Here is a 15,678-nt window from a genome sequence, read left to right on the forward strand (position 1 = left end):
CAGTATGCTAAAACTCTTGGAAGTCAGCAGAGGTCCTGGCTACTGCATGTCTGGCTGGTTGTATGCTGTGGAGAGGAACCTTGCAGGCTGTGCATGAAGAAATCTTCTGCAACAGAGACACAACCAGCATGTATATTACCCTTTTGCCTCGCTGCAGTTAGCTGCCACCCCTTGGAACTGTCCCAAAACCCATCTCAGGTTGCAGATCTGTGAGTACTGCTGCTAGGCAACTGGGTGTTGGTGAAAAACAGTTGTGACAGCACTGGAGAGCTATGGCCTCTCTGCAAAGCCGCTATATATAGCGCAGATAATGTGCAGTGCAGGCTTTCCTCTGCTGTCCTGCCAATGGGCTGCAAAGGCAGGCCACTGTGGCAGGCAGGGCTCCATCCAGTTAGCCTGAGGGAATGTACTATAAGAGAGCTCATTACTGCTAAAAATATACCGCCGCTGAGCAAATCTACCCCTTTTCTTTGCTGCTCTTACTTCTCTGTATTCAAGAGGAAAAGAGAACAAGCAGCAACCTTCTCTCCCCTCCAGGCCTGGTTCTACACTCCAGTTAAAAGGAGTTGTGCATTTATTTTTTTCCCCATAATGATGAAGAGCGGCAACATAGTCTGGATGCAGATATAAGCGAATAGCCCATCATTTCACTCTAGCAAACCAACTGCAGAGTGCACTCTGGAAATACAGAAGACTAAATGCACCAGGATGCTCAGGTAACTAAAGGTGAGAAGCCAGGGCATGAACAAATGAGCAGGAAGCCAGCCATCAATGTGCGTGTTCTTTCCTCCTTTCCACGGAAGAAGACACTACATGCTTGCCTTAGGTAAACAAATACCTCATCTGGGGTTTAGTCCATACCCTCCCTTACTTGTCACTGACTTTGTGTGGCTTTGATGTGGATATAAATTAAACTCTTCCATCAGCGAAAGCTTCTGCCTGACTTAAAAATGCTTTCACCGATACTGCCTTAGCTTTCCTCAGGTGTTTGCAGGTGGATGAATCCATATCCTTCACCCTTGTGCTTTAGCTATATTAGTACAGTTAATAAGGCAACCTTATTGTTTAGACAAGTGTTTCGTTTTTTAACAATGTAATTTCTGCCTAAACTCTCACTCCCTGGATTTCTCTTCTTCCCCTCAACCTCTCACCACGTATTTCCCCCTTAGCAGCTTGTCTTAAAAAGAGAGATTAACTAACGGTCTCAAGAAGTTTTGCAGTAAGGGAAGGTCAGAGATGTGAAAAATGGAAATTAAAAAGCAGATTTAAAAGAGCTCTTGTCTTTTTCCTGTCATTGTCTAGTATTTTCCTTTTTCACTGTTGCTTCTCATTACTGTTCAAAAATGTGAGCTCTTACCACGTGTTGGTCTCCGCTCGGCCATGCACAGTCAGATTTCCACGTTGGGATCTGTGAATCCTTTCTTCCCCTCATTCACCAACACAGGCTTTTCTGTCCTCGTATGCCAGACTAAAATCTGAAGAAGCCAACAGAAGTCATTAGCTGCATCTCTTCACTGCACTAACAAATATTCTTGCACATTAAATCAATAGTGCAATTTAACCATCTAGCCTGGGGCCTAATGGCGCATTCACAGCTGAAAGGAGGTTTGCATAAAACTTCATTTAGGCAGGCCTACTGCTATCCAAAATGCACAGTGCACAGAAATTGCCCATTTTACAGTGTACTGTCTTGGGACATTAACCTGCTCCTTCCATGTAGTTATCAACCATCTTCCTCGAAATAGCTCATCAACCTTTTCAGTGATGTAAGGCAGTTCCTTCATAGCCGGAGAATCACATGCATGTTTCCCCATAGACGAAGTTCCTTACTGTGGTTCTGGGTTATCATGTTACTACATCTTGGCCAGCGTGGAGTTATTTGCTAGGCTCAGAGTGCAAATGCAAATTCTTGCCACTTCAGGTCACATTGTGACTCGTGCATTAGAGGGAAAAGGTAGTTATACTGAGTACCACCAGCTGCTCTAATCGTCACCATTGCCTTTGGTTGTGTGAAATATTAAAATGGATTTTTCAGTGCGTCTCTGAAAATCCATTATTGGAGGGAAGACATGAGTCTGCTCTCTAACCTCACTATCACTTCTTTTCGACTTTTAAATTCTTTTAAGACCCTAAAAAGATGTGAGAGTGACACTGATCTGAGAAGTACTTACTGCTGCTCCGGTTCTCTGTTGCAACCTCTGCTGTCTTAGAGCTGCAAGATGCAGGAGCTAGTTAGAGAACACTCCCTTCCTCCCACATGCCCTGGGCTGTACACAGCCCTTTTCATAACCCAACAAGCATTAGTCTACCATATCACCTCAAAAGCCCCATACACATTTCCTTTGAAATGCTGGCCCCACGCTGCCATCCACTCTTCTGTACCAGGTGCAACAATATGTTGCATCACTTTAAAGCCCCTCTCCAACTTGTTTAAAACAGAACTGAAGCTTCTACTAAAAGCTTCCCTCAGTCTTAGCAGCAAAGTTTAATATAGATCAAAATCTGTGGAGAAGTACAGGGAACAATATACATTGAAGAGGTGGTCTAACATTTTTAGAGGTGGGGGCGAGTATTATAGGTAAATAGTTTCTACTAGCTGTGCTATACTGCTGGCACAGACAGTTCTGGAAGCTGTTTAAAATACTCCCCCCTCACTAGACTCCATTATACTTATTGCTTTGCTCCTCGAACCTGGATTGCTGCGAGCAGCTTTATCCCTTCAGAGCTACAGTTTCCTGCTTCCCTTCACCTGTTTGCATTGATATTTCCTACCTTGCAGGGGTTTCCCTCTTGTTGCTATGACAATACTCTGCACATTTAAGCCAAGTATCTGCAAACCATTTCATACCCAGTCCCTGCTTTTCTGAAAAATGAGGGCACGTTCTGTTTCTAGAGGATGACTTTTTCAAACCCTTCTGGTTAAACAGGAGCACCCCCACCTTCCCAAGAAGCTGTTTGACCAAATTTGTCTCTGATGTGAGCAGTCACCTCCTGTGCGGGGCTTAAATCTCGCCTGCTAATACTAAGGCAGTAGAGACCAACTGCTGTCTGGAGTGGGTCCAAAAAACCATTTCATCGCTCCCCCACAAGCACTTCAGAGCCCGTTCATCAAAATTAGCCTTTATTATAGGCTTACCCACTGCAGCAACGCTGCTGCAATTACTGCGTTACTTTCCTGTGAAAAGGCAAAACCAAACAGGTCTGTACAAGTGGCTCTCAGTGCCATGCAAGCATCAGTTATGGGCTCCTCATCCAACAAACAGAATGTATAAACCTTAATGCAGTCCAGGTGCTAGAAAAATCTTGTAGCCAATTCTCCTTTCCAGCAGGAGCAGGTAAGAGCTCCTTCCGCTTCTGACACATAAGCACTCAACCCTGCCGATGGCCAAGGAATGGGACTCACACTTAAACAACTCTAACCACGTACTCCATAAACAGAAGACCACAACTACACATTATTATCTTTTCTTTAAACTGGATTCCACTTTTGCATTGTTAAAGCCAAGTGCCAAAAAAGACAGTTATATTAAATTAACTAAAATGGACCCATTTTCAGAATTTGCGGCTTGATACAGCAACTTCTACCATTTTTCACGCTGTGTTCTTTAATGTGGGAGGGAGATCACCATTTAGTACAGAAACACCTGCTTTTCCTCTCAGCCAATTACTTGATTTTTTCCACAAGCAGGGTTTTTGTTTTGTGCCTCAGGGAAGCTCTGGCTTGTGCAAAAAGTACAGCTTGCAAAGGAGTAAACAGTGAGGGGGACCAAGTATCTGATTTCCCCTGAACAGTAGTTTCATATAGGTCATCTGAGGGAGTCCCCTTTAAAAATCTCTACTACTGCAAAACACTTCCAATCATTTACAGCCTTGCCATTCAGAATCAGAGGACTCAAAACAGATCTAAGAGATTACAAGGATTCATCTCCATAGCAGACTTCTTCGTTGTCTTCTAACAGGAAATTAAAAAGCAAACAGGCAAGTCGACCGACAGTTGGAGTGGGTCACAGGATTTCAAGCACACAGACCCTCTGTGGAGGGTTTCAGTAATTGTTATTTGAAATGGAGACTATACCACGTGACGAAAAAGAGACACCAAGCTGAAATGACAGATTTGTCTTCTCTCAGCTTGTGCTAAACCAAAATTCTGCAGGCTCTCTTAGGCATCGGGGAGGCCCTCTTCTCCCAAAAGCACATCCATTGGTATAAAAAATAAAGATTGCTTCTCCCTATAACTCTTGTTTTTCTTGTATGTCAAGAGAATCATGGCCACTGCTATTAAATGAGCCAGAGCTCAAACAGTAATCTTCAACTGTGCAATTACACCAACTTGAAGATTTGTGCTTTGTGATGGGTATTACAGGCAAAACATACAAAACTACAAGAGAAGAAAGGGTTACAGCGGTCTAATTTGAGCTATTGCAGCTGCAGCATGGATCTGTGGACCAGTGCAGGCAGACAGTGCTGCAAAACCCGAACTACTCTGATGTAAACTACAGCTTTCAGCTGTGGTACAGGGGATGGCATTGGCATAGCAGTTCTGGTGACTAATCAGGACAAGACAAGGCCAAAAGAACCCTCCAAGTTCTGCATGTCTGTCGTAAAAATCAACAGCTCAAGCACTGGTGTCTTCACTGGTGTGCATGCGAAGCTTAACCAACAAAGTGCTGTCACATAGCAGCCAAGATACTGAATGCTCACTGCAAACCACTGGTCACAAATCCACACGAAAAGAGGAGCCCAGTCTCAGGAACAATCTAACCCAAAAGAGGACAGATCTGCTCCATCCCTACCCTGCAGCTCAGCCCCTGAAAGGCAAAGAAAACAAAGACTTCATGAAGCTGATTCCCCTGCCTGCTGTACGTAGCACCACAGGATAGAAACAGGAGGAAGTGAAGTACTCCTTTTCAAGCCTTCTTGCCTTTGGCTGACATTTTCCCTCTCTCCTGCCCATTCTGAGGCATTTTAGCTGTTTTAGATCTGTGACATCACGAAGCAGCCAGTTCTGGTCTCCTTTTGCTGTGCGATTTCCTGGCTGCTGCTGGGCCCAAAGGCTTGATCTCCTCCATATGCACAAGGATTTATTCCCCTCCCAGAGCCAGTTCCAAGACCCACGGTAGCCACAGTGTTGGTGTGTGGTTCAGCTACTGCTAGGAGAGCTCTCTTTGCTCCCTGTTCTCTAGCTTGCATCTAAGAGCAACCTGTTATACCAACTGTGGCATTTAACAGTGCCCACACGTGCCCTGCCTCTAAGGCTCAGAGACAGCCATTCCCGGTCCAGCGCAAAGCTGCCAGCCGATTCGCTTTCATAACATCCACCTAAACACTGAGCTGCTAACCCGCAGATTTAATCTCAGATCTGACTCAGCCAAGAGAGAAGGAGAGCGGAGGAATAACTACTTTTAGCCACCACTTCAATCCCAGTGAATTGCTACCCAGACCACCCGAGTGCACAAAAGCCTGTCTCACCCAACGGAACGTATCTACGCCTATCTCCCTGGAGAAACAAGTGTCTCCAGGAGCAGCCTCATTTCCAATGACCTTGTGCCAGCCCAAGCTGAGGCTTTTTCAATAGCTGGGGCCACTCAAAGTCTCTCTCTTTTAAGGGCTCCCTGGCTGAGCACCCTGCAATTTGTTTCCTCAGGTGTTAATAGAAAATGGGGAGCACAATATGTCTCAGTTACATCAACCTTATGGGAATACAGAATCTCAGACCTCTATCCAGTGTCAATGGATTGAAGAGAGTATGGTTTGCTTTGGGGAGGTGTGGGGGGAATGCAGAAGCAGCAGAACATAGCACGCTTGCAAAGCCTTGTTTCCTTACAACTCCAGTATAAACCAACCCTTCCCTCCTGATAAGGAGGGATAACTCTCTCCTTTCTCCTCGGCAATTAATACTGACTTCCTTAATTTTCTCCTTCATTTTGGGCAGTTCCCAAATAAAAGAAAATAAGCAGGATATATGTCTTTGGCTAAAGCTTAAGCTATTTGCAGGAGTGTGCATTTGTGGGCTGAATTCTGATAAACATTACAAATACCAGCGCTGCACACAGGGAAGGCAGCATTTTTGGAGAACAGATGTCTGTGCTTATCTTACATACTTCTCTGATCCCTCCTTAACGACTGTATCTGAGCACATCATAATTTTTAATGTAAATCTCACTGCAAAACAGGAATATGGTTATGCTTAACAGAAGCAAACCATGACAACTGCTGGGAGCACACTAGCACGATGAGAAAGAAGTCTATGCTTCGATCTCAGGGCAAGAGGACCCCAGACCATAGCCTACTTTTGTCCTTCTCTGCTGCTTGTCTGGACTTTCCTCCTCATCAAACGGGTGAGCAAAACAGCAATTGGGAAATGGAGGCTGCTGGCATCAGCTAAAAGCAGAAAGGCAAAGCTCAACCTGCAAAGCTGCACTCAGAGTTTGCCAGGAGCAGACAGCATTCACTTCACAACAAGGACCCTTGTAAGATCCCCACAGCCTGGCCAAAAAAAGAAATGCAGTCTGCTTCAAATCCTGGCCAGCAATTTCTGCTTCCTCTCCACCTCTGACCTGCAGCTCTTGTGTGACAGCACTGACACGGCAGCCTGTCTGACAGCATCATTTTTTTCCTCCTTCCTGGAAACAACCTTTTCCTTCCTCTCCTTCCTCCATGTGTTCCTCCACAACCGTCATTTCCTATCCCCAGCCTTTTAACACAGCTTCTTTCCAATATAGTTATTTATAATATACCAAAGATTGCATAACTGGCCACGGAGTAAACAGCCCTAATCTTCTGTACACCAGACTAAAAGCAACCTGTGCATTTCCCTTGGCCTGTTGAAAACACACTTATTTCCAGCCAGTGCTTTCTTGTTAGCTAGTAGGGCACGCAGTGCCCAAGAACAGAGATCTAATTTTAATCCAATCTCTTTTCCCACCCTTGGGAGACCATCTGTGTTATTTATCCCAGTGCTGGACAGCCTTAACCACAGACATGTAGATTTAAAAAGTGAGGCACAGCAGGTATCAGATAATAAACAAAGTTGCTCCTCCCCCTCAGCTCCTCTTTCTTATTCCTGGACTCCTTGCCTGAGCACTGCTGAACATTGAGATCCTTGTTTTTTCCACGGCTGGGGGCTGTGGAGCAGTGCAGATGGAAAGCAGAGACAAAGGGTATTACTGAAAATTTCTTCCTATCCCAAAAAGGGATAGAAACTGGATCCAACACTGGGTCTGTTGGCTGTAACAGCTTATTTGCAAAAAAAGAATAATCCTCCTGGGATAATTAAGCAATAAAGACTCCCTAAATCAGACTGGCTGGTGTCTATTACAGACAAAGGCATGAGAGTGCTATACTGGGGTGTCTGTGATCTCAGAGGGACTCCCTGCAAACCTGCGGTGCTCAGTGGACCCACTCACAAAGCTTTCAGAAGCATCTGATGTACTATGTTGCACATCCGTTGCTGATGTGCTATGATTGATGCCTGTCGCACTAACCAGCATTGTCTCGCATGCTCCCCTGTCATTCCAGATAAATATCCATCTGTTGTCTCTCATCTTAGACTGGGAAGTCTTTAGGGCAAGAACCATCACTGTGTTCCGAGTTTCTACGTTATTTAGCACATAGGGGTCCTGCTCCATGACCTGGTAGCTCCTGTGCAATGTGTACAGTCAAATAATTAGCAGTCATTTGACAGCAGTAAAATCCCCCCAAAATGAAGCTTTATGGAAGCCTCCTAGAGCTCAGAGCAATATCCCAGGCATTAAAACATTTCTACATATCTCTGGCACAGAAAGATCCAGGTTATTGTGGACAACTACAGCAATATTGCATAGATGTCAAGAGGGAGAAGGTAACTTTGCAGTAAGGCAGTGATTGTGTGAACAGTCTTTCCCTGCAGCCAGGAAACACTGTGGCTGGTACTTCTGGGTTACGGTTCAGATGGGTTCCAGAGGGCCAAATCTCATGTGATGCTGGCTTATCACAGGAGTACCCGTACTCAAAAGCTCCCCTGAGGAATTCACGTAAAGCAACTGACATACATTTCATTTATGGAGTTCCCTGCCCCAGGGGATTAGCAAGGCCACAGATAAGCCCATCTTGAAAATAATAAGGATATTTTCTTAGAGGTAATATAAGAAAGAGGAACCATGACAGGGGAGAGAAGACTCCGTATTTCAAGGCCTATGGCAACTGCTAGCAGTCTGCAACCGAAAAAGATAACTGCCTTCCACACATTTTAATACATAATCGCCCATTCCCAGCTCCCTTGCAACGGGGGTGTGCTCTCTTCAAATGCAGAGGACAAGTGACTGCATGATGGGGTTGGATGGGCTTTCTCCTACCTCTGGATCCTTACGACCCATGTATGAGAAAGAGACCATACCTTAGTGCAATTGGCAGCTTTCGGCTCAAGGTCATTCAAGGTCACTAGTTCCCGGAGCAGGCTGCTCTCTTGGTAGCCTCCCTTCACTCCTCGCAGTTTGAAGTAAGCCTGAGATCGCTGGAGGATCAGTCTGAGGTTCACAGCAAACCCCGCCATGTCTATAGCAAAGGGGCGATGGGGGTCGAACACAGTTTTCCAGCCATAGACCTTCCCTGCAGCGTTCACTTTGGGTGACTCATAGCGCAAGCCACCAACGAAGGCTACTGGCCACACTGACACCCTTCTGGTGCTGCGCATCTGGAGGCAAGGAAAGAGAAGGGTATGGTGGGTGCACACAGAAGGATCGGCTGCATGCGACTTTCAATACACAAACCAGCACCCCAGCAGAAGGACTTCACCTTGCTCAGTGTCCTGCAGGAGACGAATGCCCCTGAGCTTCCACACAAACCCTAGAGCTAAGAGCCTGGCTTAGGTTCCCAGGCACCCTCTGTGGCTTGGACCAAGCCGCAGAGCTCATTACTCACCTGTACGAGGATGCACATCCTGGAGCTGGAGAAGCAAAGTGCTTTGAAAAGTGGCAACTAACAATAGCAATATTAATGGATAGCCACGGAGCCAAGCATGAGTTCAGCACTAAAACCAAAGCTGCCAATAATAAACGTAACTGAGATTTAGAGTGTTTTTTTGTCCAAAGGTCTTTAGAGCTGTGGGGCATCAGTCCTCCACATGGACAGCTGGGGAAACCAGGACACAGAGGAGGGAAGCACCTTGTCCAAGGCCACCTGGAAATGCAGGAATGGCATATCTAGGAAGAAAGGTGCTTTCTCTGAAAGTTGAGGAGTTTGAGCTGCAATCTCAACCTATGAGCCACAGTAAGGCTAAAAGCATCTTTAGGGTGAGGCACTGCAGCTGTAGCCCACAACCTCAGGGACAGCTGAGAAGCGCAGCCTCTCCAGAAACTCCCAGCATGCAGAACGGTGCTTGTAGCTGCTCCTGCTGCCCAGCTGGATGCCTCTATTCCGTGTAGAGTCAAGAGAAATAGATAGGAGCCATCAGGGGACACTTCAGATGCCTGCCCTTGCCAACACAGATGAGTTGAATGCCAGTCTACCGGCCCATCCCCCAGTGCCCTGTCCTGCTCTGCTGGCAGGCTCGGCTCACGTTCTGCTCTCAACCCAGTCTCTTAGATCAGGGATCTCCCAAAGCTAATCTCATCACTGCTAATTACTGCAAACGAGACCAGAAGAGCTCTGGCACTTGCCCTTCTGTATTATACACATGCTAACGGCAGCCCCTGTCCACAGGGAACAATAGTGCGTGTCTTCTGCATTTCACAGCACATTTCATTGGCTCCATGTGACCTTAACTGCAGCTACAGATCAGAGAGGAGAAGCCTCTACGAGCAAAGCACACGGGTGAACGAAGGAACCCTTTCTGCTTTATTAATGTGTGGTGTCTGACTCAGAATGCTGCCAGAGCCAGCCTCAAAGGGGACTGTGGAAGAAAGACATTCAGTCTAAGTTTGCTTTCAGCTTTAAAAGTGTGTATATTCCTGTGGCTATCTAAGCTGAAGTGAAAGCCATCAGGGAAAGGAAAGGGGGCATGTACGGAGCAAATAAATAGGAGATCCCTGGTATAAAACTGGCAACTGGTGGGGAAGGAGGCAATCCTCCTTTCTTGTCCCTTGCTGCGAGAGCTCGGGCTCAGGAGAGCAAGGGAACAAGTCATTTCTGGGCTGGAAGCCAGGTGAGGTACAGTGTACCTGGCACTATAAGACCATTGCATACCTGCCGACAGGGAAAGGCTCAGGAGTTCATTTAAAGCCCCAGCAGGAGTGGAACAAACAGCAAAGGTGGGAAAGCATATGGGATCCTTCCCCTGCTCAAGCCCGACAAGACTGTCAGGACATGCTAAAATTCAGCCTTCCATCACAGTTCCTGGAGCCGCAAACTTCCAGGCTGAGATCTCAGCCCCATCACCTACTTACAACAGCATGAGAGACCATCCGTCCCCTGATGCTGCAAGAAGAAGAGCTCTGGAGGGGAGCACTGCACGCATCTCCCAGCAGAGAGACAGCCCTCTCCAAGGCAGTGCATGAAGGTCTCCACTTTTCTGGGAGGAGAAGCAAGCACTGACAAATATATGCTCCTCACGTGTGTGGCAACCCAGAGACAACCACACAGAGCATCTCTGAACAAGATGTCCTGCAAGCCTATGACTGTGCTGACACCATTCAGGCGTAACTCTGAAAGGGCACTGCTACCTCAGCTGGGGATCTGTGCAGAGCAGGCACCAGGCTCTTGACAGCTACAGAATTTAACCAGTGGACACTCTGGGATGAGAGCAAACAAATGCAAACAACAAGCAAGGAAGAGAAACCCCAGGGACTCCTCAAACAAGAACAAACATGAATTAACAGACAGCCAAGCGCAATACATAGGGGTGGCAGAGAAGAAAGGTGGATAACATCAGATCAGGAACCAGCCAGAAATCTCCTCCAGGGTGGGGCATGGAAGGAGGATGGCCGAGATTTCTTTTGCTAGGCACGTGCTTCTGCACAGGCACGTCAGACGTGCGATGTTCTAATCCTAACAAGGCTCCCCACAGCGGAAGGCAGCTCCTCATTAGTTTCCTGTACAGTAAAAACTATCTGCCTCCTGATCACATGCCACAGGATAACCTGGGGTTCCCGTTACTTCGCACAGGGTGCCTTTGACACCGGGAAACACACACTTTGCAGCACAGTAACCAGAGGCCCAGAGGAAACTTCAGGACAGCTGCAGTGGGACCACTATACAGACAAGACTGATCCAGAGCTCAGGAGAAGATGTACACGGCATCTCCTCAGCTCAGTACACAGCATCTTTTAAACCCCATCTGCTGTGTTTGGCCAGTTGGGAGCCCCCCAGCAGGGTCTTACCTCCTCAAAGAGCTCCAGGCTGTAGGTGTTATCATCATCGGCAAAGTAAACAATTCCAGGCTGGCTGTTATTTTTGTTAAAGGTCTCTCTCAGCCATCTCAGGGCAAGGTTCCTCTGCATGGTCCCCCGGGGAATGCGAGGATCCCTCATGTCTCCCCGCAGCTTGTAGTTGCGGGGTGTCTCCACATTGAGGTGGGTGTAGTTAAGCCCCGTGTCCCGCAGCAGCCGGGTGATGAGAGGCGTGCGCCTCTGTGAGTCCTCCACCAGGATCCAGTGCAGGTTTGGCACGTGCAGGAGGGTGTTGGCCAGGCGCGTCAGCTCTGCCTTCTGTACAGGCCGGCTGTAGGTGGGTGTAATGACGTGGATGGTGGGAAGGGTGTCTGACCACGGGGGTGGGCGGGTATAAACATATTCTGTCCTCACCACCTCCACAATGTCCCGGTCCGACAAGCAGTATTCCTTGGAGTCCAAGCCTGCAGCGAAATCACGCCGGGAGTCACCACCATCATCTGAGCAAGGGTATGAGAGAGAAGAAAAAGATGCATGGACTCATTCCTCCAACACCCCCCGACTGAGCCAGCAGGCTGCTTGCTAATAGCAGGTCACCCTCGTGGTTTCAGAGGAAAGGAAGCAAACTCGGACGGAGGCTTTAATAAATAAGTACACAAATAAATAAAGGAATCAGGGACAAACACACATGAGAAAAGAAGTTCCTGCTGTTAGAAAATCAGCATCAAACAAGGCCTGAGAGCTCAGGACAATGCTGCAGCTGAGTGCTCAGAATAAGGAACTTCAAAAAGCACCCAGAAGAGACAGGCTTGTACAGCAATTAGATCTAGATAAAGAAAATAGCAGATCGTGGATTGACAATCTGTCATTCCTGAAGAGCTCCAGTGCTCTGGGCACCATACTCAGCGGGACAGGGCGCATTGCTCTGCACTCAGGCACTGGAGCACCTGGATTGGGAGGCAGGGAACAAACTGGTGGAAAATACAGAGTCAGTGAAGATCCCCCAGCAGCATCGTCTGGCCAGGATACTGCAGTACTCCATTGCTCTCCTGACAGGCCTGGGATGGGGCACGGAGAAGTGGGGAAAGACACACTTCAAATCCAGAAATGGAGAGTAGAAATTAAAGCCTGTAATTGTAGGCTTTTTCCTGCAGAGACTTTCACCTGCCTCTGACTAACCTCTCCTCAAAAAGACCCTACCAACCTCTGAACATAACAGCCCATTCAGTAGTGCACATGTGAACAATGAGCAGCATATATATAGGATACACTGATCCAAACATACAAAATCCTTGCAAAGAGAGAATTGTTCACGATCAGCTCAAGGGAAAAAAAATGTTCATGCACCTGTCACTTTTCCAGGGTGCGACTTTCATACTTTCGTACCACTGTAGACCAGCAGACCTCTGAACATAACAGCCCATTCAGTAGTGCACATGTGAACAATGAGCAGCATATATATAGGATACACTGATCCAAACATACAAAATCCTTGCAAAGAGAGAATTGTTCACGATCAGCTCAAGGGAAAAAAAATGTTCATGCACCTGTCACTTTTCCAGGGTGCGACTTTCATACTTTCGTACCACTGTAGACCAGCAGGAAAGGGACACCTCCATTCAGGATATAAGCCAGCGGCTCTCTAGTGGGCACATAATGCTTTGAGCCATAGATTTTGCAAAACCAACTGCTACCAGGAACTTCAGATGAGAAAGAACAGGAACAGACAGACATTAGATCTGACCCAGCAGGGTATGTTTTTTTCATAGCATGTTACTCTTGAGCAGCATAGACTTTGATACCAGCCCTGAACCAAATGAAGGCCTCATACTCCATGGCACTGATGGAGGGAGGGTGTATATCTGGTCAGGGGGGACAGGGACAAGGTGTCCTGCACATCTTGGTATCAGGCCCTATATAAGGCAAAGCACATCAGCATCACATAGCAGAAGCTCTCTGAAAGCAGAGAACACTGGAATCAATTCAAAAATAAATCTGCAAAATGCATTGGACACAGACACAAATGTAATTAGCCAGGACGGTGCTTGAGACAGTTTGCAAACCCCTGCAGGTCAAACCCTCAGCTGTAAATCCTGGCATGGGGAAGCACTGCCGATCCGTGCTCGCTAGGGTACAGATGCACATCTCTTTTTCAGCACCTGCTACCAAAGGATCTCAGAAACGCATTACAAGAACAAAACAATTTCTCCCAAGAGCTTTCAGGTTGGTCTCTATCACCACTCATTTTCCACTGGGGGCTCAGAGAAGCAGAGGCAGAGGAAGTGTTTTACCAAGGTCGTCGGTAAGTTCAGGACTGAGCCAGGGCAGAGCAGTCTCTGTGCTGTAACTTCAGTGTCCGTGGCCATTCACAAAAAACAGCTCCTAGTTTTTAGGGCATTGAATCAAACTGGTATACGGACAGCGTATTCTTAGTAGTCTTTCAAGTCCTATTTTAGAGCCCAGTAGATCCCTCATCCTCTGAAACACTGTCCACCTTCCAGAGGGGATCACAGTCATATTTCCCTTAAGAACTGCCCGAAGCCTCATGGGTGGCTGTCAGTCCTCCAGGGGGAAAGGTAAAGCTGCTCGGGACAGACTCAGAACTTCTGACAATTCAAACTGCACATCAGACTGTTCAGCAAAAGGATAAGCAACTGTGGAGGATGGGTGCAAACATTAAAATGAAAAGGGGAGAGAATCTCTCAGAGAAAGGAACCAGAGAGGGAAAATGAGCTGGCCTTCTTCCCTACAGACAAGCTTCTCCAAGCTGACCCGCCTGCCCTGGTGCTCAGCAGAAGGGCAGAACCAAGAATGAAGACCGCAGTAGGCAGCGTGGCTTCTTCCAGCCCCCAAGAGCTCTCACAGCCCTTAGATGTTGCTGCTATGCCAAGAACAGGAAAAAAACTAGGACCCTTCTGGCCAGAGAGGATCCCTCAGAACTTCCTGCATTCATGTGATTTGGGCCAGGGCTCTAATGCTTTGTGTGACAGGTAGCATGGAAGCTGACTCTCTCATAGCATTGTAACTCCAGCAAACAATCAGGGGAGATGCTGGCTCTTGTCTTCTCCTTCAAGTGCAAGAGCAACCGTTTGCTGCTTTTCTGAGGACACTTTAAAAATGCTCTTTGCTTCATGTCTCCCAGAGCAGCTGTCTCAAGTGGCAGCTTTGTTTCCTCTGCTCTCTTTTTTGCAGCTTTCCTGCTGGACTAACTTGTGTGCAGAATGCTGCAAAGGCCAGCAAGAAGGGACTCCTCTCTTGTGGATCATCAGGGAACAAAGAAAAGCATCTTCCTTCAGTACTCTGGATTTAGGCCATAAAGAGCTCTCCAAATGCAGTAAGCATATCCCATGGCTTGGAGTTTGATGTCTCTGAAGAACCCCTATGAGCACTGGGCTGTTCCTACAGCAGAAGTGGGGAGGCTTCTGCATGAGCATGGACTGGGAGCTGAGATGAGCATGGCTGCCATGGAGAAATGAAATGAGAGAGGAGATGAGGACGAGGGAGGGATGCACAGACTTGGCATGGGCTGGTTTGATTTCTCTCACCCTTGTGCACTGCAAGCAGTGGAGCAATGGTGCTCTGGTGCCAGACGGTGATTAGTAGTGTCCAGGGCAGAACTATCAGCACGATAGCCAGGATGTCTCGTCTCTTCGGCATCTCCAAGACTGACTGGACCCACAGCTCCTCATTACCTGACAGTGAAAACCCCAGAGACAGAACAGCAGAGCACATGGAGAACAGAAATAAATGGGCAAGAAGGAACAAGGACAGAGAGAGAGAACGCGAGAGAGGGAGAGAGCAGCGAAGGCAACACGACTCGTAGGTCTTACCAGTGCTTACAACCCACCCATTGCAGAAGCAGGTTTGGAGGTGCCTCGGCTGCTGAGACCAGGAGCAGGACGGCACTTCTACAGGACACTGCTGGAGCTGCCAGCAGGAACCTCAGGGACTCATTTGGAAGGAAACCTGAAACACAGAGCAAAGGTGAGTAGGCAGAGAAAAGAACTAGGGAGCTGCTCCACAGAGTTCACAAATAGTCCTCAAGAAGACAAATCAAACTGGGGCAGTGAGCAACAGAAATGTGTCCCACCCCTCCAGGGAGAGATGCCTCCTGGGTGTCCAGAGCCTTGCTTTCCTTTGCATCCACTTGTCAAGCAAGTCCCTTGCTTCAGCCAAGCAAAAGTTGCTCAGTGCTGCAGTGTCTGAACCATCCCCCAGCGGAAAAGGACCCTTCGTCCACAAGCCAGCCAAGCCTCACAACACCACGTGCTTGGCCCAAGCCCCTAGGAGGAAGCAGAGACCATAATGACCACATTACTTTACCACATGCTTGGCCCAAGCCCCTAGGACGAAGCAGAGACCATAATGACCACAT

At 47.5% G+C, this 15,678-nt stretch overlaps 1 protein-coding gene across 1 annotated transcript; it reads right to left on the bottom strand.

The window, feature by feature from the left end:
* Positions 1 to 1,388: 1,388 nt before the first annotated feature.
* B3GAT1 (beta-1,3-glucuronyltransferase 1) lies at positions 1,389 to 15,282 on the bottom strand. Its single transcript, XM_009577390.1, has 5 exons — positions 15,134 to 15,282; positions 14,849 to 14,995; positions 11,295 to 11,803; positions 8,375 to 8,671; positions 1,389 to 1,475 (listed from the first exon to the last, which is right to left on the bottom strand). Exons 2-5 carry the CDS (start codon positions 14,958 to 14,960, stop codon positions 1,389 to 1,391), a joined length of 1,005 nt encoding a protein of 334 aa, XP_009575685.1. The 5' UTR covers positions 14,961 to 14,995; positions 15,134 to 15,282.
* Positions 15,283 to 15,678: the final 396 nt, after the last annotated feature.

Source organism: Fulmarus glacialis, unplaced genomic scaffold, assembly GCF_000690835.1.
Source record: "Fulmarus glacialis isolate BGI_N327 unplaced genomic scaffold, ASM69083v1 scaffold2750, whole genome shotgun sequence".
NCBI classification, from domain to species: Eukaryota; Metazoa; Chordata; class Aves; order Procellariiformes; family Procellariidae; genus Fulmarus; species Fulmarus glacialis.